Below are 27704 nucleotides of genomic sequence, written 5' to 3'. Positions count from 1 at the left end.
CTTACAGCTGGCAATTCTTACTGTGACAAATGGAGGCTTATGTTTACATAGTAAGCAAGAATTGTGTTGTCTATAAGCAAAAAGTTACTCCTACCAAGATTATTATTATTATTATTTTTTTTTTGTTAATGTTCAGAAAATTAAAGCTTCTCTTCAGAACCAGTTTTAGCAGTAATTCCAGCACTACCACAGGTCAAAGTGTAAAATAATTGTGAGTTTTTCTAATACAGCAAGACTGCATTCATTTGAGCAAAAATACAGTAAAAAAGTGTATATATATATATATATATATATATATATATATATATATATATATATATATATATATATATTGCATTATTATTACATTTTTCTGTATTATTGTATTTACATTATTTATGCGTTTGAATGTTCAGTTTCCACAAAAATGTTAAGTAGCAAAAACTATTTTCAACATTATAATAATATGAAATATTTATAGAGCATAAATCAACATATTAGAATGCTTTCTGAAGCATCACGTGACACTTAAGACTGAAGACTGTAGCCAACAGTTATTATTATTTTAAACTGTAATAATATTTCACAATATTGCTGTTTTTACTGTATATTTTTTAATCAGATGTATTTATTTGTCCATGTTCATGAGATCATATCATATCCTGAGATATTTCCAGTGTTCTCCATCTCTTTTTTCCCCCTCGTATGGCGCCTGTTGCTGAGAGATTTGGACAGTCCTGTCAGTCACAAGCTCTTTTGTCAAAACCTGTTGAATCCCAATTATTGAAGCATTCATGCTCTGTGTGGTTTGTGCCAAATAGAAATATGAAGAGAGTCTGGTGGTCTGTAGTTCAACATTATCATGTTACAATAGGCAGCATCACGGCTTTGGGTTATTAAAAAGAGATCAGACTGAAAGCACTGGAACTGTTCATGGACTGCTCTATTGTCTTCTAGAAGTGTTGGTATGTTCTGTCGGGGAGGGATCACTGATAATAAGGTCAATGGATTTGGGGTGGAGTGGGCGGAGTCACAGAAACTGGTGTCAATCAAATATGCACACAATGAAATCTTAACTGATTTAGCTCTCTTTAAATGAGTATATTGTCAAGCTAGTTATACTTAAAGGGACAAATAAAAAATAAAAAATGTCATGATTTGCTCACCCCTTATGTCATATGTTTTACTGCTGTATAATTTTTTTTGTGAAATATAAAAAGCCACTCTTTTACACAAGTAATAATGTGAATTTATATTGACACGTTTTTTATTTTATATTTATATTACAGTTTAAAAGTTTATTATGCACATCAAGGCTTAATTTCTTTGATCAAAAATGCAGCCATTATAAAAACATTATATATTTATTTACAATTTTAAATAAATGCTTTCTAATTTAATGCATTTTAAAATGTAACTGTTCCTGTGATGACAAAGCTGAATTTTCAGCAGTCATTACTCTAGTCTTCAATGTCACACGATCCTTCAGAAATCATTCTTATTATGTATATATTTCTTTATGTTTATATTTAAGTTGATCTACATTTTTTATGCAAATATGATATATATATATATATATATATATATATATATATATATATATATATATATATATATATATATATATATAAATTCTTTCTTTTTTAAAGTCCACTTTTACCATACTTTTTATGCAGTTCTTTTGTAGGTTGTCAGTGTAAACGACCTATATGCAAGTGAGTAAATGAAAGTGAGTAAATAATAAACTATCCCTTTAACTTTATAAGTTCCCCGACCAGCCTTTCTTTAAACATTGAATATCACCTCACACGGGGAGACATGCTAAAAATAAATGAGGGTGGAGTTTTGACGGGTGTTTTCATACGAGACATGGACAGGAAGGGACAACTTCCTAATGTCCCGACTAGGACATACATTCTGTTCTTGCATTAGATATAGAGCAAAATAAACATTGAGAAACCAGGACAGTGAGGTTAGGAAATATCTTCCACACCACACCACACATGCCCTCCAATGTCAGAATGATTCTTGTAGAGTGAGTGCAACTTTGACAGTGTGTGTGGGATGTGAAAGAAGGAAAAAGTCTACCTAGAGGATCCTCCACTGGAAGAACAGTCCTCCCCTTTGCTCTCTCTCTCTCTCTCTCTCTCTCACTCACAGTCTTTCTCAGCTGGCTCCGCTCTCTCTCAGTCTTGAGCTGTGAACGTGTGTGCTGAGCTTGTGCGAAGAGAGAGAGAGAGAGCGAGAGAAGCGCCTAGGGCTTCACCAAGCTTTAGTTGAGTTTTAAAACAGTCAGAGAGGAAGAGCACACAACATCTAGGAGATACACAACCACAGAAACACACTTTAAAGTGAGACAGTGATTGGTGTGGACACTCATGGTCCTCTCCTGAGGCTGTGACTGCTTCATCAGGAGAGATGTGATCGTTGTGTGACTTATTTAACACACAGTCACACCTGCTCCATTCAGGACTGGATTGCTGATACGACACCGTGTTTACCAGAGGCCACTGGACTGCACACAGCCGGGGCGAACATGGACTACCTGTGGGGGATTGTACTACTGCTGTGGACGCTTGGCGCACCGGAAAGAGGAACCAATGCACAGAGGAGCAAGAACAACGTACCCCGGCTTAAACTCTCGTATAAAGGTCAGTCACCTTCTGCTTCTGCTGCTGATGGGGATTCTGGAACATTGATCAGAACGATTGAGGAGTCTTAGAAGAGCAGATGGTAAAGTTAGATGGTTTCTTGAGCGGGTCTGGTTACTTCAGGGGGATATTTCATATCACATGGTTTAATTATGCATGGTTGGTCATTTTGAAAGATGTTTTTGATAGAATGAAAGTGAAGCTGGACATCATATTGATAGTCACGGATATATATGGATATGTGTGTTCATTATTCAAAACTAAAATATTAGAGTGGTGTTACTGAACGAGACATTGTCTTTTTTGTGTTTGGCTAGTGCTGAGGGGGGAAATTATAGATAAAAAAAGAAATAGAAAAATATTAGAGTAGAATTTAACCATTTTTACTTAGAAATTGCAAGTAAATGTAATTAATAATTACAAAGTAACACATTTAATTAAATGTGAAATTTCGAAATATTATTTTCTTGTAAAACATACTCCAGTAATCTTTTTTTTTTTTTTTGTGTAATTGCGTAATCATAGATTTTATCAACAATGCCATTTTCTTTTTCTTAATTTTTAAACAATTAACCTTAAAAAATGATTCTATGTAGTTATTTACAATTTCAACCTGATCTGAATCTTAAATATTACTTTTGTTTGTAGTGCCTGTTCAGGTTGATTTGGTCATATAAAAAACATTTTTTTTTTTTAAGTTACCACATGTATCATTTTGAACAGTTTAGAGCTTTAATTAACATTTTTACTTTTGAAGGAAGCACTTAGGTTTAATTCTACAAGATACAGGTAATAAGTTCAGTTTCATGCACAGGTTAAATCAGGGATGTGTATGTGTAGATGTTTGTGGATTTGCAGAGCCTTTGGGCTGAATGCGTTTGTCTGGATGCACAGGTGGGAATGTTTAACAACTGCCATTCATTGTTTCCCTGAAACACCTACATGTACAGTTCATACACCAAAAATACAGACTCAACTCATTTTTAATTTATATGCTGTACATTTTCAGTCTAACTTAATAATAGTTAAATCAGTTAATCATAAATGATCTATCATGGCGGTTTTTGTTTTCAAAAAAAAAAAAAAAAAAAAAAAATATATATATATATATATATATATATATATATATATATATATATATATATATATATATATATATATATATATATATATATATATATATATATATATATATATATATATATATAATTTTTTTTTTTTTTTTGCATCAGTTTATTTATGTATTTTATTCAAGTATGAGAACATGTCATTCAGACTTTCCATGTTGGCATCTGCTAAGTTATACAAAATTTGCACCATAATATTACAGAAATTGTTTGGATATGCAGTGTTTAATATCATCAAAAGATATTGGAAATGTGGATAAGCCTATTTATTTTGTATGTATAACTTCAAATGGATTTTATTATTTTTATACAGCAGTGTTTGATTCTATCAGAACAGACTTGCCCATTTTTGGATTGCGACCCATTACTTAAGGACCAATGATCTATCGTATTCTTCTCTGCATGTAAATGTCCTGTACTTTCCTCCACTTTTGTTGCTCAGCTAGAGTAAATTGTTTATAAGATTCCCAGTGTTTTGAGAGAGTGTGTTATGATAATTGCAGACTGTATAACACAAGGTGGCAGTTTTTAACTGTGCATGTTTGTTAAAACATTACAACTCTTTCCATCTGATTGGCATTCATGATGAAGTGAACTGTCAGAAGCGAATTCACAGAACGAGTGTTTTAATGCGAGAGCTTGTTCCACCCTCCCTTTGTAATAAGAAAGAGACAGAGAGAGAGAGAGAGAGAGAGGTTTAACAGTCAGGGCAGATGGCTGTATAAAAGTGAACCATTTCTCTCTTTGCCAGCTTTCTAATTGCACTGACAGCTCCTCATTAGCTGGCTGGTGGAAGCTGAGCTCTATATGAACCGCGGTGTGTGACTGTCAGGTGACAGACGTCCTCGATCCAGCATGCACACACACTGGGGGCACCTGAAGTACCCAGAGCTCTCATCTGCCCCAGCACACACACACACACACTGGAGCTGTTTACCGTATCAAACACTGACACCTACAGGAATACACACATGAAGAAAGAGACAAAGAGAGATGGAGAGGGAATATATGTTTGTGTTTTGCATCTAGAAAGAAGTGTAAATGCCAAGACTGATTCTGATATTCACAAGCACCAGAGCAAACTCACACACCTGTGAACATGTGTCACCACAGTCTGGCTAATTCATCTTTTTCTGGAGTCTCATTAAAATGCATGTGGGTGTGTGCAATTAATCATGGCGAGCATATATTTGTTTGTTATATATACTTTGATTTACTATAAATGTATTTAACTAAAACAAGAAAAAGTTTTAGAAAACTGAAAAATTCATTCATTCATACTTACATACATACATACATACATAGAGCTTAAAAAAAAAAAAAAAAAAAAAAAAAAAACTTGTCTTCCTTTGGTTGGAAAAACATATTGTTGTGCCCAAAAACCAAGATGGAATGTAACTTCTTTTAGCATAAACCATAATTTTTACTTGAAGCATCAATACAAATTGACACTTTTTTACTATTACATTTGTAGAAATATACAAATTATGCAAAAACATTTATTTTATTTTATTTTGATTTTGATTTAAATGTTACCACGTGAAACACAACACAACATCATCCAGACAAGTTGAGCCATTTACAAGCAGACACAATTCCCTAGAGAACCTTCCAGAGACATAATGATTTTTGTTCTATGATAATGATATTTACAGTATGCTCTAACTTTCACAGTAACCTGCTGACATTATGAGATTTGAATCAAAACATGATTTGGCTAAATAAGGAACCTTTCAAATATCGAGGACAACTTTAAATGTCTCCACAAGTTGTTTTTGATATGTTTCACTTCACTATATTTGTGAGGATAGAATTGTGGCCCTTACATGTACAACCCAACTTCAGTCCTTATAGCCATATCTCCAAAGAACGAGGGTGTGTGTGTGTGTGTGTGTGGTATAGGTATCCCCTCTGAGCCGAGAGTTCCCGGAGCAGCTTAAAAGTATCTCCTTTACATAAATGTTAACCGGTGTGGAAAGACATAAAGAACGAGATAATGTATGTAGCTGCATGTTGTCTCAAATAAGTGGCAAAGAATCAAGAGATTGGCTACTTCAGTCCACACATAATGTATGTGTGTGTGTGTGGATTTGTGTGGTGGAATAATGTTTTTGGTGTAAAACTATCCAAGTGAATGTTTTAAGACAGCTATAATCTCATGAAGGAATGAGAGAAGTTTTATTTCACTTTAATTAAGCTTTTAATCCACAAACATGCCAGGAATCTGGTGTTGGGTGGCATTTGCAGTATGTGAACTCTCCGTATCCTATAAAGTCGCAGTGTTAGAGCACACACACCTAAAACAATACGCTGCCAAATTCCTATGAAATGGAAAACATTTATGCAGCAATACTTATTTTCCCCCTTGGAAAGCAAAACGACTTGAGGGGATTTGTATTAGATTTGATTTCAGGTTTGTGATTGCTTTAAAATCATCTTTGGACCCCGTGGAAGGAGTTCAAACGATAAGGTATGCTAATAATCAGAACTCCAGATTTGATTAGATGGACATGCATGCTGTGATGAATGGAAAAAAGGTGTGCGTGGATAGCACTCATGTTTCATCTGCCCACACACACACACACACGCACGCACACGCACATGTGCCCTGCAGAGCAGAGAGCGCAGGCAGTATGTAGGGTAGGGAAGTTTATTTTTATCAGCCTCAGATGGGACCGTTCCTCTGCCTCCACCTGCCCTCCCCTCCTCGCTTGTGCTCTCAGAGGTTTTTCCACAATAGATGGAGGGAAAGAGACAGAGAGACGGTCTCAGTGGTTCGAGGAGGCAGAGACTAGCTCTTCTTCAGATTAGCAGCATGTCTAAAGCCATGTCCTCCTGTGTGACCGCATGCTGCTACTGTAGATTACCCACAATGCCAGGCAGGGGCACCGTATGTTCTCGAATCTGACACAGAACATTTTTGCACTGACTCAGCTGAACCATGATACACTACTGTTTAAAAGTTTGAGGTTGGTAGGATTTTTAAATGTTTTATTTTTTTTATTTTATTTTTTTTTTAGAATGATGGCTTATGCCCTTATTGGGTATATATTTTAATTAGTAATTTATTCCTTTGATGCAAAGCTGACTTTTTAGCATCATTACTCTAGTTTTTAGTTTCACATGATCCTTCAGAAATCATTCTAATATGTCAATTTGCTAAAACATTTCTGATTTTATCAGTTCTGGAAACAGTTACGCTGCTTAATATTTTAGTTTGATACAATTTTCAGGATTCTTTGATGGATAGAAAGTTCAATAGCATTATAAGTGTTTTTACTGTCACGTTTAATCATTTTAATTCAACATTACTAAATAAGAGCATTCATTTGTTTAAAAAAAAATTACGCTTTTATTTATTATTATTTTTTAAAGCAAGTTAGGAAGTGGCGTTTTCTCTTAAGTACTGAAACTGGGCTGTGTTTCTCAAAAGCATCCTAAGCAAAGTTGATCGCAGTCACCATTGGTGGCAATGGTTCTATGATTTTATGAGTAACGTTGCTTTTGGAAACACAGCCCTGGTCTCTTTTCCAACATGTTCTCATCTCAATTCAGCAACACGGCTATCAAAATGATCTCTTTCCAAATCACAGCATTTTCAATAATATATCCGCAGATTCCATGTAGACTGTTACTTTTATTAGTTCATGAACAAACCTACACTCAGTAGTTAAAAAATTTGTCCTGGAACTGAAATGCATTTTTTTGTTTTTTGTTTTTGTTTCAGTATTCTGATGCTAGTGATCGAATGCTAAAGTTTTACATTTGATGCCCACAATCTTACATTTTTGCTTAAATCTTTGCAGAATGAACTTTAAAACCATTTGGTATGTGTATTGGCATCTCAAATCTTTGATACTGAGAACCTGTTCCTGAAGGTGTTCTCAGATGATCTTTAATAGATAAATAACTCTGGGCTATATGATAATTACAGCAACTGTCGCTAGAGAAACCTGCCAAGAACAGTCACTTTTTCAGATTTATATCAGAGTTATGTTTCTGTGTGTAATGGATATTACTGATTCTAAAAGCACCTTTCTCTGTTTTACAAGGCAGTTAGATCATACATCTCATGTTCTCATTAGATATTTTATTACCAGGCCCAATTAAACATACTTCTCACACCTCAATCGGATCGCACACTCACAAAGACATGCACAATTAGCAGAATGATGTAATAATTACAAGATTTTCTATCTGGGGTTTCTGATTTATGAGCTCGGAATGCCCTGGCAACCGTCTGGATCATAACAGATGCTTTGTTTTCACCTATTTGACTGTAAAAAAAATTGCCGATTGATTTGTTGTTTTGATGAAGACACACAATCATAACAAAGAAAGCAGCATTGTTTCAGAATGCTCACAGACATTTATTGTACACAGACTATTTGTTGCAATGCTTTTGACAGTAATCAAGTGTAGTTAATTTCCTCTTGAAATAATTTAGGACATAATTTAGGAGATGTTTGTAAGACATAAAGCTCAGAGGAAACACTGGTTGAACGTTGTACAGTTCATTTCCTCACAGTAACTGAAATATATGTAAAACACAAAACATAAAAGTCCTATACACTGTCAACTTGATTGCGAAATGCATTGCTTTGAACTGGATGCTAGTGATAGGCTTATGTTGAAAGATATTTAAATATAATAATTTATATATTGCCTTGTAAGAAGCAAATACATTGTAAAATTCAAATGTATTATATATTTTGTTAATATATTTTTGCTAATATATTACAAAATGTAATTTGATTGAACTGATTAATGTGCATTTCACTTATTTTGTTTAAAGTTGGGCTAATTTGCTAATGCTTTCAGTCATAAATAATAGTGCTTTGTTTTAAACATTTGCCATGTTTGAATCAGTTTCACAGAATTCATTTTATTTATTTATTTTCCTATTGAACACAGTGATAGTGAAAAAAAGTTTCTTGTTTTGGGGTCAGGTTACCTTTATTTATATAGTGCTTTATACAAAGCAGTTTTACAGTTAGAAAATACTGATTCAGTGAAGCAAACAAGATTTAATTCAGCTGTAATGCAGCTCTCAAAAATAATAGTAAACAGTCATTATTCAGAGGTTTGAAGTTTAGGCTGAAATGAAACGAGTGTAGCTTTCGGAAGGATTTTTATTTGAACAGAAACAGCTTTGTCTTAGAAAAAAGCCTGTTTGTGAGTGAGTAAGTGTGCACACTGAAGTGATGGTGAGATGAATGCCATGGGGTTTCTAGTGTGTCTGAGTGTGTAAAAGGCATTCTGAGTGTTTTTGAGTCATGGCGCCAAATGGAAACACCACAGCCACTCCAAACCTAAGTAAGAGATTCACTTGCATTCTCTCTTTCTCCTCTTCTCTCACTGGCCTCTTTCTAGCCATCTCAACCTTAGTCTTAACCTTTCTTTTTTCTGCTCTTCTCTTCTCCTATGTGACACTCCACAGGTTTGTCTTTGCTTTCTCACACTTTCCGCTTTCACTCTTTCCTCTCTTCTGTTCTTCCTCCCATCAGGCCCCTTTGAAAGGCTCTTCATTTTTTCCTTCACTCATCTATTAAATATAAATGCAAATGATGTGTGTATGTGTATATGTTTATGTATAGGTGTGTGTGATATTATTATTTTTAATTCATCAATTAATTTATTTTTGGTAGGTATTAACCTTAAAAGTCAGTTCATGATCATGTGTTTGAATTTAAGTAGATGTATTTATATTTACTTTTGTACGATGAATACTGCTGGGTTATAAAACTGAATACAAGCTGAAACACACACACATTCATAGGTTACAATAATTGTCCAAACACTTCCATATTTCTCAGCTGCTATTAATGTCCCTCTGGAGTGCAATTTAAGTGTGACGGCAGGGAAAATCTTACTTCCCTTAAGGACAAATGCTGTAATTACAGCTGGCTGGTCCCGTCACACATTTTCTGTTTTCTTTAACGTGGCTTTACCCCACATGCCAACTTACAGAACAAACCTAAGAGTTGCATATAATGATGGACTGAGACCTTCAGTTAGATATGCTAGATGCTGACTCTGAAATAATTTCATTTACTTATTTTTTGTCTTAGTGGCAGATATTTCACCCACAAATAGAAATTCTGCCATTGTTTACCCCCCAGACCTGTATGGCTTTCTTTCTTGTGTGGAACAGAAGTTAAGAGATGTACACTCTCAGAAAGAAAGGTATGGAAGCTGTCACTGGGGCTGAAGCTTTTATAATATGCACTCTTTAGTAAATAAGGTACAAAGGTATATCTTTTAAAAGTGTACTACCCAAGTGACAGCTTTTGTGCCTTTTTTTTTCTGAGAGTATATTTAAGATGTAAGGCATCATGTTCAACTTGTTATTCCATACAGTGAACACATGACATGTCCTGCAAAAAGGACTTGAAAGCACAACAACTAAAACAAATCCTCTGTAACCCTCAGATATCATCTCTGCGTGCACAATCGAATGTCAAGATAACTCAAATTCCAGTCTGTTCCTCACACAAAGCTACTGCATGTCTTCTGAAGACTTGATTCTTTTATTGTGCTTTTTTTTGTGTGTGGCTTGACAGTCACGGTTTTTGGCTAAGCTATTCTTATAGAAAAGAAATAAGTAAATAGCAAATGTGGCTTATCACTATTATGAAGCTACTTGAAATTATTGTATGTAAGTTACTTTTGTTTATTATGGCTTGGCTTCATTCAGCTATTTGCTCTGTACAGAATTAAATACATAGGAAACAAAAGAAAAATCCACAGGCAAATATCTGTATTTGAATTTATGAGCACCGCCAGCTTTCCTAGCTGCATATTTGCCACAACCACAGTCACACGTCTGTCTCGCACACACTAGAGCAGAGCTAAGGTCCCTGCTGAGCTGTTCGCTGTCAGAGCCAAGGTCCATCTATCTGTCTCCCTCTCAACCATATTACTCTAAAAAATGAAGATGAGGTTGGAAAACATCACGTTTAACGTATCGTCTGCCATAGTTGAAAGCTCAGCATTTTTTTTCTATCAGCTTTTGTTTTGTAAGTTTGAAGGTTACCCATTCTCAAATGAATCCGATAAACTATATTCCCTTTTTTCTCCCACAGAAATGCTGGAGTCTAACAACCTGCTCACTTTTAACGGATTGCCCAACAGCTCTGCCTATCACACCTTTTTATTGGACGAAGAGAAAGGAAGGCTCTTTGTGGGGGCAAAAGACCATGTGCTGTCCTTTAACTTGGTGGACATCAATCTGGACATGGATCTGGTAAGACGAGGGTGTTAGAACAACTTTTAATTTAATCAGGATAACTAAAAATGAATTAGATGATCAGCATTGCACATGGAACATCATTCAAATGAAAGCTGCTAGTTATGGGGATGTGTGAAACATATTTCACTTATGATCAGCTCTTTTTTGGGATGTTGTTAAACCCTCTGTAACCAAAGTCAGTAGGTTTTAGTCTAAAAAAGTAATATTAACTTAAATTTTCGTGGGGAAAAATCCTTTGTGGGTCAAAATGACTGGAACAAAACACGAGGATATATAAAAGTATATATATACATAATAGCTTTACTTGCTATTTAAACATACACAGTCTCTCTCTCTTTCTCTCATTCTCTTGTTCCCTCACTCTCTGTCTTGTACACACAAACACGAACACATCAGCACACACGGGGATCTGTTTCCAACAAAAAGTGTATGAATATTTCAGAGCACAGCTGTCATACTGATCACATCGAGTCTGGCTAAGAGCTGCTATCCATTCACCTGGATAAATAATGAACAAAATAAACGTAGCCAACTACAGACAAACGGCGCCAGGGCAAAACCACAGACCATTTTTGCCTATATACAACTATATGCAAACATAACAGAACAAGAACAAAGCGAATATAAATGTTATCATATGAGGAAACATAGGATATATATCACTTATACTTTAGTCAGCTATCTTAGTAACATTGTAAGAAGCTGTTCACACAGAACATGCTCTCATTCTTGAGTTGAATTACGTATATTTTCCATTGGGCATTTCATCCCATTCTAAAACAAAAAAGTTGGTCAACTAATTCAGTTATTGTCAGGAATAGTGGCGTATACTGTACTATGCCACATTTATAATTGAGGTCTAATGAGGGCAACATGTAGCACTTTCTTCCTCCATACCAACTACTATACAAGTTCTGTATAGTACTTTCTCTCTTTTTTTTTTTGTGTCCCTTGGAAACACAGTTTCACCCAGCACTTATCTGATCAGGGTGCAGTTTTACACGTTCGCAGCCATCAGACAGGAGCTCCATTACAGCACATTGAACTCTCTCCAGCCACAGGGAGAATGGAACTCGCTGTGACAGCAGTCCCACAGAAGCCTCGTTCTTCCCACTAATACAATTCCATTACTCTTTCCACTCTTTTACACAACGTGTCTGGAAAGTTGTGTCTAGACCTTGGCTAATGCAATAGCTAATACTGATTTATACAGATTTGTGTTAAAGAATGGCGTATACACTGGGTATAGAAAAAAATCAGCCCCCTTTAAAATAATCCCATTTTGTTGCTTTGCAGTCATGCTAAACGTGTTGCTATGATACATTTTAGAGTCCGAACTGCTGCTGTACATAGTTTCAACCCATATTTAGTGAAAAAAGTATATAATATTAATATATAATAATATATAATAATATTTAGTTCTTAAAACAAGTAGGTTGCTACAGTAGGACTATGAGATTTATTAGACAACAAGAAGCTCCCAACAAAATATTTCCAGTATTCTTTCGCCTTTAACTTTCTCTTTATCTCTCTCTCTCTGACCGGTAGATATCCTGGCCTCCTTCTCCTTCTCGACGAGATGAATGCAAGTGGGCTGGGAAGGATGTTCAGGTAAGTGCTTCTCTTTCGCTTTGAATTTTTTCCCCCATCCTCTCCACAACCCTGAGATCTGTCGGATAGTTCTCACTGATGCAGTGAACTGCTTGTTTGTCTGTACTGTTCAACTTCTCTCTGCTTCATCACTCATGTCTCAATGTGTAGTACACATATGCATGATCTAACTTTATGATTAGATCAGCAAGATGTAACTACGTAAATGATTACACAAAAATCTGTAGCTGTGAACGGACTGAGTATGTGACCTTGTAATAGAATTTCCCAATATTATAATTTTTTAATTTAATTTTTAATGAAATAAATGCAGCCTTGGTAAGCATAAGAGACTGTTTAATAAAATCTTACTCACCCAAAATGTTTGAGAAGCAGTGAAAGTTTTTTAATTTAATTTTTTTTTTTTTCTTTTTTTTTTTATCTCTCAGAATTGTACAACTGTAGCTAGGTGGTGAAGACAAAAAAAAAAAGAAAAGACAAAAAAAATTACAACCTCACTAGCAGTCACCACTTGCACTCTCTGTTACCTGTGACGTCACTTGCAATCGACACAAATGGTGCGTTGCCAATAAAGACGAGACACTGTTGTGGTTAAATGATTAAAAATAATTTAATTTATTTTAATTTAGAACCATGATGTACAGGGTCCTGCAAGTCACCTGTAGGAGGAAGAAAAGACCCACAAATCCGTGGCCACAGAACTGCAGAACATGAACACAATGCGCAAAGTGTCTAGTTTAGCGTTTTCCTTGTAGAAAAAGCCATAGCTTAATTTGTGGGTCTTTTTTTTTCGTACAGGTGACTTGCAGGACCCTGTACATTATGGTACTAAATTAGGTTTAATCATTTAACCACTACTGCGTCTTGTCTTTATTGGCAACACACCATTTGTGTCTATTGCAAGTGATGTCACAGGTAGCGGAACAGGCAAGTGGCGATTGTGAGTGACATTGTACAGTAGTTAAAAAATTTTTGTTTCTTTTTTTCTTGTCTTAACCACCTGGTTTCTGTTGTGAAATGTTGAGAGATTAAAAAAATGGTGTCTGAAAGTTCAAGTGCATGTCTGCAGTCAGACCCTTCTCAATTAGACAAGTATAGATATATAAATTTAATATTATAAATATAGAAATGTAAAATGTTTTTATTTTACTTTATTTTAATTTATTTTGGTTTAGTACAGGCACGCTTAGTCAACAGCATGGACAAAGCAGCACGTTGTGTGGAGAACTTAAACTTTAATTAAAACCATGCGTTTTTGTCCTTAAAAGACAAAAAATGTCAGTTTAAATTAAGTATGAGTCATGCAATTAACAAATGCTTGCTGAGAGAAATCACTGTACAAATAAGTTACATATAATTATCAAGGTATGTTATGTTGGGATAGGAGGTTGGAGAAATTCAGCTATGTCTAAAGTATCAGTCAGTCAATATTGACGGAGTAGAAAAAGCCAAATCTTTGAGTCACATATTATATGTTGTCATAGTTTTTTGTTAACCTTTTCCACATTAGATGAGTCACTTCAGTCCCTTCCAGATGAGACTTGCTCAGTCATGTGATTTTAACACAACTGAGGAGCTTCTGAACATACACATGCACATTTCCATAGGAAAAATCCCTGCTCAGACAAACACAAACACACACACACACACACACACACACACACACTAACCCTGAGAGAACAGGCCACTGGGGAGCTATGGACGCCCATAACAGGATTTCCCTGTTAATGCACTAAACACCCGGCTGAAAACAACTCCAGCTGTTGTAATATTTTCCTTTTAAAAAAGAGCTTTGTGAGCTCATGTTGGTCAGCTGTGCCGCTGCATGTGGAGTTCTGCTACAGGAGTTTAATGCACACAGAAATGACATACATTAGCCACAATAAACAGAGGAATTATGCAATAGTAAAGAACATGGAATGATTGGGTCAGTCCACAGATTACAGAATTACAATCTGAGGATATCAATAAATAAATAAATAAATAAATAAATAAAATAAACTTATGGAGGTGATAATGTAAGGGTAATTATTGATGAATATATGAAGCAAGTTCCCCTCAGGTTCACGCAGGTGTCCTAATCACAGGATTTGTCATCACATTAACTATGTTCCATAAACTGGTCAAAACAAGAAAATAAAACAAATATTTCATCCATCTTCTCTACTGTTCAAAAGCTTAGGGTCCATAATTTGTAAATTAAATTAATGCATTTAGCAGACACTTTTATCCAAAGTGACTTACATTGCATTCAGGGTAACAATTTTCTACTATCATGTGTTCCCTGGGATTCGAATCGCCGACCTTGCACTTGCTAACGCAATGTGCACCAGTTGAGCTACAGGAACACACAAAAAAATATATATATGTGTGTTTGTGTGTGTGTGTAATTAATTCATGTGATAGTAAAGCTGAATTTTCAGCATCATTACTCAGTGTCACATGATCTTTCAGAAATCATTCTAATATGTTAATTACCTGCTCAAAAAACTGATTATCAATGTTAAAAACAGTTAAAACGCTAAGTATTTATTTATTTATTTTTTCACTTTTGATCAGTTTAATGCATCCTTGCTAAATTAAATTAAAATATTTTAATGGATTCAATTTTATTTTATTTTACAGATCATATTTTTTATTGCATGCCACTTGTTTTTACATTTTGCTACCTAATTATTATTATTATTATTATTTTTATCTGGTTGGCATTCAGACATTTTTAAGTGTGTCCAAATACTTTCTGGGGCCACTGTATGCGTGTGTGTGGGTGATAAGCGGTGTCTGTCAGCATTTGTTGACACAGATGGGAAGTGTTTATTTATCTGAGAACACAGTGACGACTGTGAATCGGGAAATATCGATGCACCACTGATGTGGTTTGCTTTTCTCTCTGTTAAGTTCAAGGTTTTGTTTTGGAAGTTTCTGTTGGTAAAATATTGGCTACATCACTATAAATGCTATGTTTCTGTTCATAAATTGATGTTGTTTTGTTCTCTTTCTCTGCAGAAGGAGTGCTCCAACTTCATAAAGGTTCTGCAGCCGTTCAATCAGACGCACTTGTATGTGTGTGGAACAGGAGCCTTCCATCCCGTCTGTGCTTATGTGGAAGTGGGCAAACGCCCGGAGGTAAATACATCCCTCATCAGTTATTCTTTAAAAGTTTATAGGCTGTTCTATTCGATCAAATTATTGTTATGTCACTTTTGATTATTTAGAGGCTTTGGTCTCTCAGATAAGACCTAAACATTATGCAAAAACATTTGCAAATCATTGTGTAGCCTTAAAATGCAATGGAAATTTTCTTAATTGTTTCAATGTGTTTTGTCATTTGCACAAAGATTGATTTTGTGCTCATTTCTATCAAGGACAACATCTTTCGGCTAGGGTCGTCAAACTTTGAGAATGGCCGTGGAAAGAGTCCCTATGACCCCAAACTCCTGACTGCTTCCATGCTGATCGGTGAGTGATGCTGAATATGAACGATTGATTTCCTGGTTCATATTTAAATTTACTGTAAACCTACCTGTCAAATGTAATTCTTGGGGTTTGTGAAGATAGATGCATTTTATAACAAATAATAATAATAATTTAAAAAACTTTCTTGGCTTCACATTTTTGAAAAAGTGAAGTTACATACAGCCAAGTATGGTGACCCATACTCAGACCCATACTTGCTCTGCATTTAACTCATCAGAAGTGCACACACACACATCAGTGAACACACACAAATCATGAACACTCACCCGGAGCAGTGGGCAGCCATTTATGCTGCGGCACCCGGGGAGCAGTTGATGGTTCGGTTCCTTGCTCAAGGGCATCTAAGTATTGCCGGCCTGAGCCTCGAACCCACAACCTTAGTGTTAGGAGTCAAACTACACATGGGTGTAGGATACAGTACAAACCCTTGTGTAGGGTTTCACAAAATGAAATTCGAAAGCATCTAACTAGAAGCACAAATTGCAATATATAATATAATATAATATAATACAAATAAACTTATAAGTATTAAAAAATTCACAATTTTTATTATAATAGGAATAATGATAAAATACTAAATAAACAAATAAATTCAATTCATTTTATTCATTTTGACTCAAATTGTTGTGCTGATAATATTATTACGCAGAGACGGAGCATATGTTTGTCTTCTCAACAGCAGTTGTTGCACTTCACTGAACTGCTTTGTTTGTCACTCTGAGAAATTAATGAAACTATAAACAGAACATAAAGCAGATCTGGTTAGAGGTAATAATACAGGTCTTTATATTTGGTGTGTAGCAGTGCGTAACAAGACTGTGTTTTGCTTCCGTTTATGTGCTCTGAATGGAAACTCATCACCCTTGATTACTGAGCTCTTTGAGGATGACCAGTGCAGACTGTTCCTCTGATTTTGTGCTCTACCTGCAGAGCGTTCTACTGTTAAATCTCTCATCTCAGATTAAAGGTCACTTATGACACACACACAGTCCCGTTCTCTCACGCCTTCCTTGAGCGTGAAATTGCCTGTGAGTGTTGACTCTCACACCTCTTTGAGTCCTCACCTGAGCCGTGATTAAACTTTAAATATAAATATATTGGAATAGTTCGTCCTGTCTCCTGACGTTTCATTCTCGCCATCCATATTGAACACACATTAACCATCTTAAATGAGTTTTAATTTGTGTTTTGATCATCAGATGGGGAACTTTATGCTGGGACATCAGCTGACTTCATGGGCCGGGACTTTGCTATTTTCCGAACGCTAGGCAAGCACCATCCAATCAGAACAGAGCAGCATGACTCCAGATGGCTAAATGGTGAGACACAAATACATATTTGCACTCATTATTCACGATAATGTATATATATTAGGTCAATGTGAGCTGGTGACACAGTAAGGAGATGAAAAACTGTCTGTTTAGAGCTGGCTCACAACATCGTAAACATCGTAATCATAATCGTAAAGGCTATACACAATTTGCATCTCATTAAGATGAACACACACACATATACACACGAAAAGTAGAGCGTCAGACCCATTCAACTATATGAAAAATTCATCTTCAAAATCAGAAAATCTGAAATGGTCAGTACCTTTGCTATTAAAGTTATTGGTCCACAATATTTTTGGCTAAATCATGTATTATGTATTTTTTATTAATGTGCTGTTTGTTGGCCTTTCAGATCCCAGATTTATCAGCGTGCATCTCATCCCAGAGAGCGACAACCCTGAAGACGACAAGATCTATCTGTTCTTTAGAGAGAACGCTATTGATGGAGAGCAGATCAGCAAAGCCACACACGCCAGAATCGGACAGTTGTGCAAGGTACAGATACTCTTCACACATGCATACACCAAAAGGACTACAAATACATGGCAAATTTGAGCACAGTTCAGGACTCTTTTCTCTGAAAAATGCTTTAAGAGACTGCTTCCATTCAGTCTTCTTGTATATTCAGTCTTCATTTGTGATTTTTCTTTATCATGGTAATGTATACACACAACATCACCCCATTCTACTCCTCCTGATGGTGGTTGATACAGGCAGCAGTAAGGCCCAGCCAGTGTTTTTGCATTTGGCTTCACCTCTGTTTTGTGGCCTTGCTCTTACCCCCGACCGTGAAACTTAAGAGATGCCTAAAATGTCAAAGGAGCCATCAGCCGAGAGAACAAAGACTCCTCTGTGGAGAAAATGTGAGACTTTGGCAGACTTGCTCAGCTCAAGTGTGAGTCTACAGCTTGAAGAGGTAGAAAGGTGTTCTCAATTTACAGCTCGCTCGGTATTCCGGTATGACTGGAATCCTCCAGCACAGACAATCGTCTTATTATGCCGAGTGTATGTTTAGTTTATGCAACTCATTTAACCGCCTTGCTAATTAGAGCTGATCAATCAACAGCAAAGCAGACTGTTTGTTTATATTGCTCTGTTGTTTCTCATGCCAGGGTTTTTTTATTTTTTCATGTAAAACCTGATTGAAGACACGTGTGTGTGTGTGTGTGTGTGTGTGTGTGTGTGTGTGTGTGTGTGTGTTTATACAAATGCACACACCTCTTTAAAATGAATGAATCATCAATTATTATACCCTATACATAAACACTGTCTGTTCAAAAGATTACTGGAGTTATTGTTTTGGGAATTTTATGTTTTAGTGCATTTACCTTAAAGGGGTCATGCAATGAGAAATACTTTTTTTCCTTGATCTTTTGACATGTAAGAGGTCATTGTACTATAAAAACACACTGTAAGTTTCAGCTGTAAAAGCTTCTGTTAACCCTAAAACAGCTTTTATTGAAACCAAGCTGTCAAAATGACTCATTTAAAAAAAAAAAAATTGAAATAGAATCGAATACATAAGTCAGTGCAAAGCTGATTTTCAACTATGTGAATGTCTCAGAATTCTTTTTTTCATGATTCTGTGATACTGTAGCATACATGTAAAAGTTTTGAAAAGTGTATACACACACAGGGTGGAAAATAGACTTTTTAAAATTATTAATTTATTTTTAAAGAGAAGGTCTTTACATTATAAAATAAATATGCCTTTAATCACATTTAGAATTGGAAAGAAGGTTTTGTTTGTGCCTCCGAAATGAATTGTCTTTATTTACAACTCTGTTTAAATTTTTACCATACAGATGGTATTCTGGGAAGTTAAATGTTCACCCACAATAGTTTATAAATATTTAAACTTTTTTACCTTTTTTTTTAAATGCAGATGTCAAGTCAAAATTTAGAGTTTGCATTGACAAACTTTTTTTTTTTTTTTTTTTTTTTTTTTATTGTTATAGCTTAACATATTTCTAATTAAATTATCTTACACACTGGCTTGTCTAAAGTAAATATTAAGTAAAATGATACAAGTAAATTTTAATTTGTTCCTGACAGAATGATTTTGGAGGCCACAGGAGTTTGGTGAACAAATGGACCACCTTTTTGAAGGCCCGTTTAATCTGCTCCGTTCCTGGCCTGAACGGCATCGACACACACTTTGATGAACTACGTAAGTGACCCATGCTATGACGATACCTTCAGATTTTGCGCTATTTTTGTGATTTGACATATTTGGCTGTCCACTCACTAAAAAAAAAAAATTGTTCATTTTCAGAGGATGTTTTTCTCATGAGCTCCAAGGATCCCAAAAACCCTATTATCTATGCTGTTTTCACAACCTCCAGGTATTAAAACATCCAATTTACACCAAATTCCCTTTCCCCACCAAGCCTGGATGCTTATCCTGTCTTTTTGTATTCAAAGCTTGTTAATTGTGTCTCAAGTCCCTCATGGCGAAGCTGTCAAATAACTCATAACCGCTGTTCCTCGGGTTTACAGTAACATCTTTAAGGGCTCAGCGGTGTGTATGTACGGTATGGCAGATATCAGGAGGGTGTTTCTGGGCCCCTATGCCCACCGAGATGGACCCAACTACCAATGGGTACCGTTTTTGGGTAGAGTGCCATATCCAAGACCTGGCACGGTAAGACAGCCAATCAGTGCTGATGCCTCTGTACATTTTACTTTTTAAATTAAAATGCCTTGCCTGCTTGGATTTGAACACATGTTCTCCTGGATGTTGACAGTGCCCCAGCAAAACGTTTGATGGTTTTGAATCAACAAAGGACTTTCCTGATGACGTTATCACTTTTGCCAGAAGCCATCCGGCCATGTACAACCCAGTGTTCCCCATCAACAACCGTCCAATCATAATTAAAACCGATGTCGACTATCAGTTTACTCAGATAGTGGTGGACCGGGTGGAGGCAGAGGACGGCCAGTATGATGTTATGTTTATTGGCACTGGTGAGTAGAATAAAGTTGTTGTTTTTTTTTTTTTAAATAATGTGATTAACATGATTTTTAGTAAGTCAATCATGTCATTCTTCTACCATAGACATGGGCACAGTTCTTAAGGTGGTTTCCATCCCCAGAGGAACATGGCATGACCTTGAAGAAGTCCTGTTGGAAGAGATGACTGTGTTCAGAGTGGGTTTATAGAGCTTATTATACTCATTTATTCCTAATCGGTACATTAGTAGGATTTTTTATTGAAAACTATTTAGTGCAGATTATATACTGTTGAATTTTTCTACTAAAATACCTCAAAGGCATTATGTTTTAGGTTTAATTCTTTTTCCGTTTTTCAGACTGAGGAATATTTAGTAATATTATTTAAAAAAAAATATGTATTTATTTTTTCACAGGAGCCAACAGCTATTACTGCGATGGAACTCTCCACAAAGCAAGTAAGTATTATTAGAACTTCAAACAATTGATCTTGATTTTAATGCAATAAAGGCGGTGAAAGCAGTTCTGCATTGAACAGGATTCCATTAGGCAAGTCTGAAGAACATAATTGGTTTAATGAGTGAAGTGCAGGGAAAAGAAGAATCTAAAATAGCGAAATAGGCCTAATTCTTTATAGAACACAATGGGTCTCATTCACTAATATTTGTATGCAAGTGGACAAAAAATTCACAACAGGTGTATTTGTTTTTATCATCGTTGCTTAATCCAAATGATTCTATTCTATTACTGAATATGCTTCGTGGAGGATCATATGACACTGAAGACTCGAGTAATGGCTGCTGGAAATTCAGCTTTAAAATCACAAGATTAAATAACATTTTTAATATATAAGCACATTGAGCTGGTGCTTTTATCCAAAAGCGACTTACAATTGCTATATATGTCAGAGGTTGCACGCCTCTGGAGCAACTAGGTGTTGCGTCTTGCTCAGGGACACATTGGTGTCTCACAGTGGATTCGAACCCGGGTCTCTCAGACCCGGAAAAGTTGAAATAATTCAGCTTAACACATTCTAACATGCTTTTTATGTTAGAATGTGGGTCACTAGAAGACTGTTTGCAGATATGTAGCTCTAATTGATTGTAAATATTTTTTTTTTAAATATGTTTATTAAGCACCAAAATACAGGATGCACACAATAAGAAACAGCACCTATAAATATACAACAGTGCTCACATTTTTTTCCAGTTCCCCCCCCCCCACACTTCCAACATAACACTATCCCTGTCCCCTACATGGGGTCCCAGACCCTGACGCCCCCCACTCCTAGATAACAAACAAGAAGAAGAAAAATAAATAAATACAAAATAATAATAATAATAATAATAATAAATAAATAATAAGTAGCATTGTTGTTAGTTACACTGTATGTCCAAAGGACATAAACATTTCACTCATCAGGAATAATATTTATAGAATCTATGATGGAAAGCAAGGGGTTCCAAGTTTTGTCAAATCTCCTCAAGGAGCCTCTAAGGGAGAACCTTAACCTCTCAGGTTTTAAGTTATGTAAAACTTCTATTATCCTAAATTTAATGCAAACATTCACTCACAATAAGATCCAATAACAGGTGATCTCCGTGAGTGCAGAACTAGCCTAGCATGTGAGCTTTTTGAAAAAGCATGAACTGGCCAGCCAAGTAAGCACTGGGTGTTTTGTGGGGAAATTGTCATTTATTTATCATGTACCAAAAAAAAAAAAAAAAACACATCTCTTACTCTTGGGCTGGGATTACACACACACTTTGCTTGGCCTCCAGCTGCATTACGCAGAGCAGGGGCTGCTGTCACAGTCACTCACACAACACGGCAACATGAGGTACAGCCATTAGAGGCCACACACACACCAGCTAGTTTTACACTCAGGACTGCAGCGTGAGCTCTCTTTTAGATTGTGTGAATAATCAAGCAGACACTGAGGATATCTGAAGGGATACATAATTAAACAGCTGCGTAATCACACCAGAGCACAGGCCATCAAAACTTTGGCATTGTTGTTTTAAGGAAGTCCCAATCTCTCTGCTCTATCTTTCAGCAACAGCTCTATCTGGGATCCACCGTTGGGGTTTCTCAAATGCCGCTGCATCGCTGTGATGTGTACGGGAAGGCCTGCGCTGAGTGCTGTCTGGCGCGTGATCCTTACTGCGCCTGGGACGGCTCACAGTGTTCCCGATACTTTCCAACTGCTAAGAGGTACACTGAGGAATGCAGAAATACTGCAATGTTGATCTAAGATGAAGATGTTCCATGAACTTTGCTTTTTCTCTCTCTCTCGACAAAGGGCTTTGAATTCCTTTCAGATTTGCAAATATACATAAAAAATGGCCAGAATATTTTTTTTTATTCTTATTTGAACTAGATCAAGGTGATGAATTTAATGAATTTTTAGTCGGAGAGTAATTTAAATGTAATTTAAATGGGCTCACTGTAATAGCATTGCTATTTTTTAGGCTGTAACATGCAACACTGCAAGGAGTAGTTGACTAACAGTATTAATTTTTTACTGCTAAAGTATTTATTGATATTTTGAATTGGCTTTTATTTTAATATTAGTTTTGTCATGTGCTTCTTTTTTTCTTTTTGTTTTTTTCAATAACAAAAATGATAGTTAACAAAAATTACCAACACAATTAAAATGATCATTGACTTAGCCACATTCCTACAAACCTGTATCTTTCTTCCATGAAAAAAAAAAAAAAAAAAAGTTTAGTAAAATGTTTAAGCTGCTCTTTTCTTTACATAATAAAAACATATACACATTGACTAAGGGCTCTCAAAAAAAGAAGTACATAAGAAATACCAGAAAAAAAAAACATTTGTATTACTTCTGCATAACATTCCAAGTCTTCCCGGATGGAAGAAAGTTAGTTTTGGAACAAAATGTCTGAAAAAGATTTTAATCTTGGGGTGAACTATCCCTTTAATGTCAGTTTTCTATTATATACGTCACAGAAAGAACATTAGACGTTTTGAAAGCACTTCAAAATGCTGTCATTCCATCTTTGAGTTCTTGACCTTATTTGAAGTGTCCATCATAATCTAATTGGATTTCCCAACTGTCCTTTGTAGCACTTAGAAGCACCACTATCGTTTCCACTATTTAAACTCATCTCCTGCGGGCCGTGAAAAGCAAACATACCACTACTTTATACTTCATCTTCAATTTCAAAAACAAGAACAGAACAGGTCTCATGTTTACAGTCCATGTCTTGTTCCAGGAGAAAGGAATATGCTTGTGGATGAGGTTCTCAGAGAGGTTCTTTGTGTGCTACTAGTGCTGAAAAGGCCTCACATATTGCCAGCATTACAGAATTGCCTCAAAGGTGCATTCAGGACAAGATTTCTCAGGACATGTGTTGTATGATACGTCTTTTCATAAAGGTTAGAGACTAAACAGCCCAGAGCTAAAACGGGTTCTATTTCAGACACACTTATGCTTACGTGGAGCTGTGATTGATTTATTTAACAAAGTAAGAGATTTTCCGTGGGACAGATGTGTGTAAGAGTGGATTTGTGAGTTTCGGTGGTCTCTTTATAATTCTCTGCTGTGTGTGTTGTACGTTCGCAGGAGAACGAGGCGTCAGGATATAAGGAACGGAGACCCTCTGACTCAATGTTCGGATCTGCAGCATCACGGTAATACTGGTGCAATCACAAAACTTGTTTACTAGGTGCAGAAACACACTATGAAGTTTGGGTTAATGATTACACATTTCTATCCACTCCATAATTTTTATTTAGTATTTTTTGGGGTCTCTCTTGGCCTTGGCTTGGATCTCTATAGACCTGAAACAAACAGAGTTGTGATATAGACATGCTGGGTGTTACTTTGCTAGTGTGATAGCATATGGTCTGAACTATCAGTTTGTATTCTCACTGTTGGATGTCTAGTTTGTCTGTATCAGGATCAAGAGTTCTCACTTCTTTCTCTGTTGTTTCACTGTCTGTGTGAGCAGATGAGGCAGACGGAGAGAACGGCTTGCAGGATAAGACAGTGTATGGGGTTGAAAACAGCAGCTCTTTTCTGGAGTGCAGTCCTAAATCCCAGCGTGCCCTTATTTACTGGCAGTTTCAGAGACACGGAGAGGACCGCAAACAAGAGGTATGTTCTGTTGTGTATGCAGTGGAGACCAAAAGACCACTAGTTATCAGCATAACAAGTAAGAAGTTGAATTGAATAATTACCATGTTACATTTCTTAGTATTTGGTCTGTGCCTCTTTTACCTAAATGACAGCAGCAGTTGAGCAGCACATATGTCGAGTTTCTTAGACTTCATGATCACGATCTCCAGCAAGATTTAAGAATGGATATTGAATGGAAAGAATTTGATATTTGCAGTGTTAAATATCAGGTCATAATTCATGCAAGCCTTGCATCAATCTTTCATCAATTCATTAAGATGTGTGATTGGTATCATAAAATTATTTCTGAACTGCATTATATATATTCTATATAATATATATATATATATATATATATATATATATATATATATATATATATATATATTATTATTATTTTTTTTAATTGGTTTATATGGTGAACGTAGCCAATAATACTGTAACTGCTGTCAATAATGTTTACAGTACTCAGAGCATGTGATCTGATCTGCATGTCTACATGTTTTTGTTTAGATAAAGTCAGATGAGCGGGTGTTGGGCACAGAACAGGGTCTGTTGATCCGAACCCTCCATCAGAAGGACTCGGGTGTGTATTACTGCCATGCTGTTGAACACGGCTTCATCCAGACCCTCCTCCGCCTCACGCTCAACGTCATTCCCACCGAACACCTGGATGACCTCCTGCACCGAGACACGGCCGACAGCAACGACCAGGCCAACGGCAAGATGTGGTACCGTGACTTCCTGTCCCTCATCAACCCACCGAGCCCAAACAGCGTCGACCAGCTCTGCGAGCAGGTTTGGAAAAGAGAACGGAAACAGCGTAGACAGAAAGCCAATCTGCTGCACGCCAGCCAATCACACGCCAGCCAGCTAATCCACCCCAGCCAATCACACACCAGTAAGTGGAAGCTGCTTCAGGAAAACAAGAAAGGACGCAATCGCAGGACCCACGAGATGCAGCGGGCGCCCCGTAGCGTGTGACATAGACTCGACATAAAAAAAGGATGAGGAAATCCAACAGACTTCTATTTGAGACTGGAGACAGGAAGAACGGAATTCCACTTCCTGTAGTGTGTGGAAGAGATTAACTTATGAACCAGAGCACATCTTCATTCACGCATATTGAGACTCTAACTCTGAGAGGACTTAACGGGACACAAGATGCAAACAGAAACTGAAATACCTGTAAAAACAACATAAATACAATAATATACTGTGAGACAGGTTTCAGTCTTTCATTTTATGAGGGACAAAACATGGATGCTAAAAGACCACCATTTAACCTCCATTTAGCTGAAGCACAGTGCATTCTGGGTAATAAACTTGTCTATAATATTATGTGTATAGAGTGTGTTGACCTTAACATATACTGTACTGTATATCTTTGTTTCGAAATAGTAGGCCCATCTGTTTATGTACATATCCATTAATTGAGGAATTGTTCATTAGGTTTTATTCTTCTTTCTTTTTCCATCTTTCTATCTTCCTCCTTGTGTTTTCTATGTTCATCTGCTGCAAAAGCAACGCCTCGACAAATCCATTAATGGAACTGTGTTGTTCCTCTGAATAAGCTCTTCTTGACGAGGAAAAAAATAACAAAAAATATTTTCTACTATTTTCTTTAGATTTCTATTTAATTTTGTACCTTGCCAGAGTATATCTAAAATATTTCATAATAGATTAATTTTATTATTAGTTGTAAACCACTGCACCGTGAGGGTAAACAAGCCCTTTCCACTATTTTTTTTTCCCTTCACATTTAAGTTATTTGTTGACATGATTTTGTCTATGTTCACATTCGCGTTTATATAAAAGGATTGTGGTCGAGTATGTGAAATACGATGGCGTTTATTAAGGGGTATTGCCATCATGTTGTTATGTTTGTCACACATACTTGGGAAAATACTGGTTTTCACTACAAGTAAAAAAAATAAATAAATACTTTTAATTTGAAAAAAAAAAACACACACAAACATAACAGATGGCACTTCAGGACTGACCTTTCCTGTCCCTGCTCTCTATATACATAATCTCAGAGATGTTAAATATATAAATCTCAAAGATCCAATTATTACATTTTTTTAAGAGAGATTACGAAAACAGACTATTTCTTTCTACTTTACTTGAAATACCTTATGGACTCAATCATGAAGCATGAAATAAGACCAGAAGCATGTATTGAAAGAGTAAATGGGGAAGATTTAGATTTTCTCTTGACTTTATGAGAGGGCAATGGAGGACAAATTTACAACTGTTATATAATATTCCGAGCCTGTCCCTGAGGCTGAGGAAAGGACAGCTGTGTGACCGGAACTGCTGGAACCAGAGCTAGAACAGCTGGGACAGGACTCAGAGACTCACTTCTCCCACTGAATTAGTTTCATCAAGTTGTTTTTTGTTCCTTTTTTGTTAAAGCCACACACACACTCAGACCTACAGCACAAGTATATCTGAATGTAGCTGTGAACATACAGACTGTTTATGAAAAAATGGCCCAAAATATACGCCTCTGTGTACAAACTGCATGTGAATTTACAGCACCACTCATTTCTATACTCGTTTACAGTAGCTGCTCTTGTTTATGAGTGATTTGTCTGGCGTTGGATTCCAGGTGGTGCTGAAAAATATTCTGCTAATAATGACAGATGGTGTTATTGACAGGCATAATTTCTGCCTGAAAAAATATCTCCCTTTGTAGCTAATTATACAACCAACAGGAAACCGTTTTAAATGAAAGGATTTCAAATGCAAAACTCAACAGCACTTGAACTTGGTTGCCCTGTTTAGATGGACTTTGGGCAGAAAAGGACAAATGCCTTGCTTCGACTTTTTTCAGGTAATCCCCTGAACTGGAAATGAGGGACAAAGACATGAAAATGCTGCTGTAAATTATTCATTTCTGGCATGCATTCTGCTGTTCAAATAAATGTCTCTTCTAAAGAACCTGTTTCAGAGGGCTGGACCCGCTGGGTGCGTTTGTTTCTGGTTGCCTTGGCAGTGCCCTTGTGTTCTAGGTCAGAGTGGCCAAGTCTGCTTTTAATACGTGACTTTGGGCTTTTCTATTTTGGTTAAGTTGCGTGAAAAAAAAAAAAACCCAGGTTGAGGGTTGCGTTTTTTGGGGTTTATTTAAAAAATATATATATATATATAGATGGTTGCTTAAGAAAACTCCAT

General features: G+C 36.2%; 1 protein-coding gene across 1 annotated transcript; it reads left to right on the top strand.

Annotated features, from left to right (window-relative positions):
• The first annotated feature begins 1837 nt into the window (after positions 1-1837).
• LOC113073056 (semaphorin-3ab) lies at positions 1838-27473 on the top strand. Its single transcript, XM_026245934.1, has 17 exons — positions 1838-2630; positions 10843-11003; positions 12558-12620; positions 15627-15746; positions 15986-16079; positions 17297-17416; positions 17784-17926; positions 19487-19601; positions 19707-19776; positions 19931-20075; positions 20179-20398; positions 20490-20581; positions 20800-20841; positions 22440-22597; positions 23973-24040; positions 24361-24506; positions 25041-27473. The coding sequence occupies exons 1-17, from the start codon at positions 2516-2518 to the stop codon at positions 25509-25511; spliced, it is 2343 nt and encodes a 780-aa protein (XP_026101719.1). The 5' UTR covers positions 1838-2515; the 3' UTR covers positions 25512-27473.
• Positions 27474-27704: the final 231 nt, after the last annotated feature.

This window comes from Carassius auratus, unplaced genomic scaffold, assembly GCF_003368295.1.
Source record: "Carassius auratus strain Wakin unplaced genomic scaffold, ASM336829v1 scaf_tig00011294, whole genome shotgun sequence".
NCBI classification, from domain to species: Eukaryota; Metazoa; Chordata; class Actinopteri; order Cypriniformes; family Cyprinidae; genus Carassius; species Carassius auratus.
The sequence above is the reverse complement of the archived record's forward strand: the minus strand, read 5'-3'. Positions and strand labels throughout refer to the sequence as shown.

Coding starts and splice junctions, on each gene's coding strand:
- LOC113073056 (XM_026245934.1), top strand. CDS start 2,516: ATGGACTACCTGTGGGGGATTGTACTACTGCTGTGGACGCTTGGCGCA. Junction 20,076..20,178: donor CATATCCAAGACCTGGCACG/GTAAGACAGCCA, acceptor GGATGTTGACAG/TGCCCCAGCAAAACGTTTGA. Junction 20,399..20,489: donor TGTTATGTTTATTGGCACTG/GTGAGTAGAATA, acceptor CTTCTACCATAG/ACATGGGCACAGTTCTTAAG.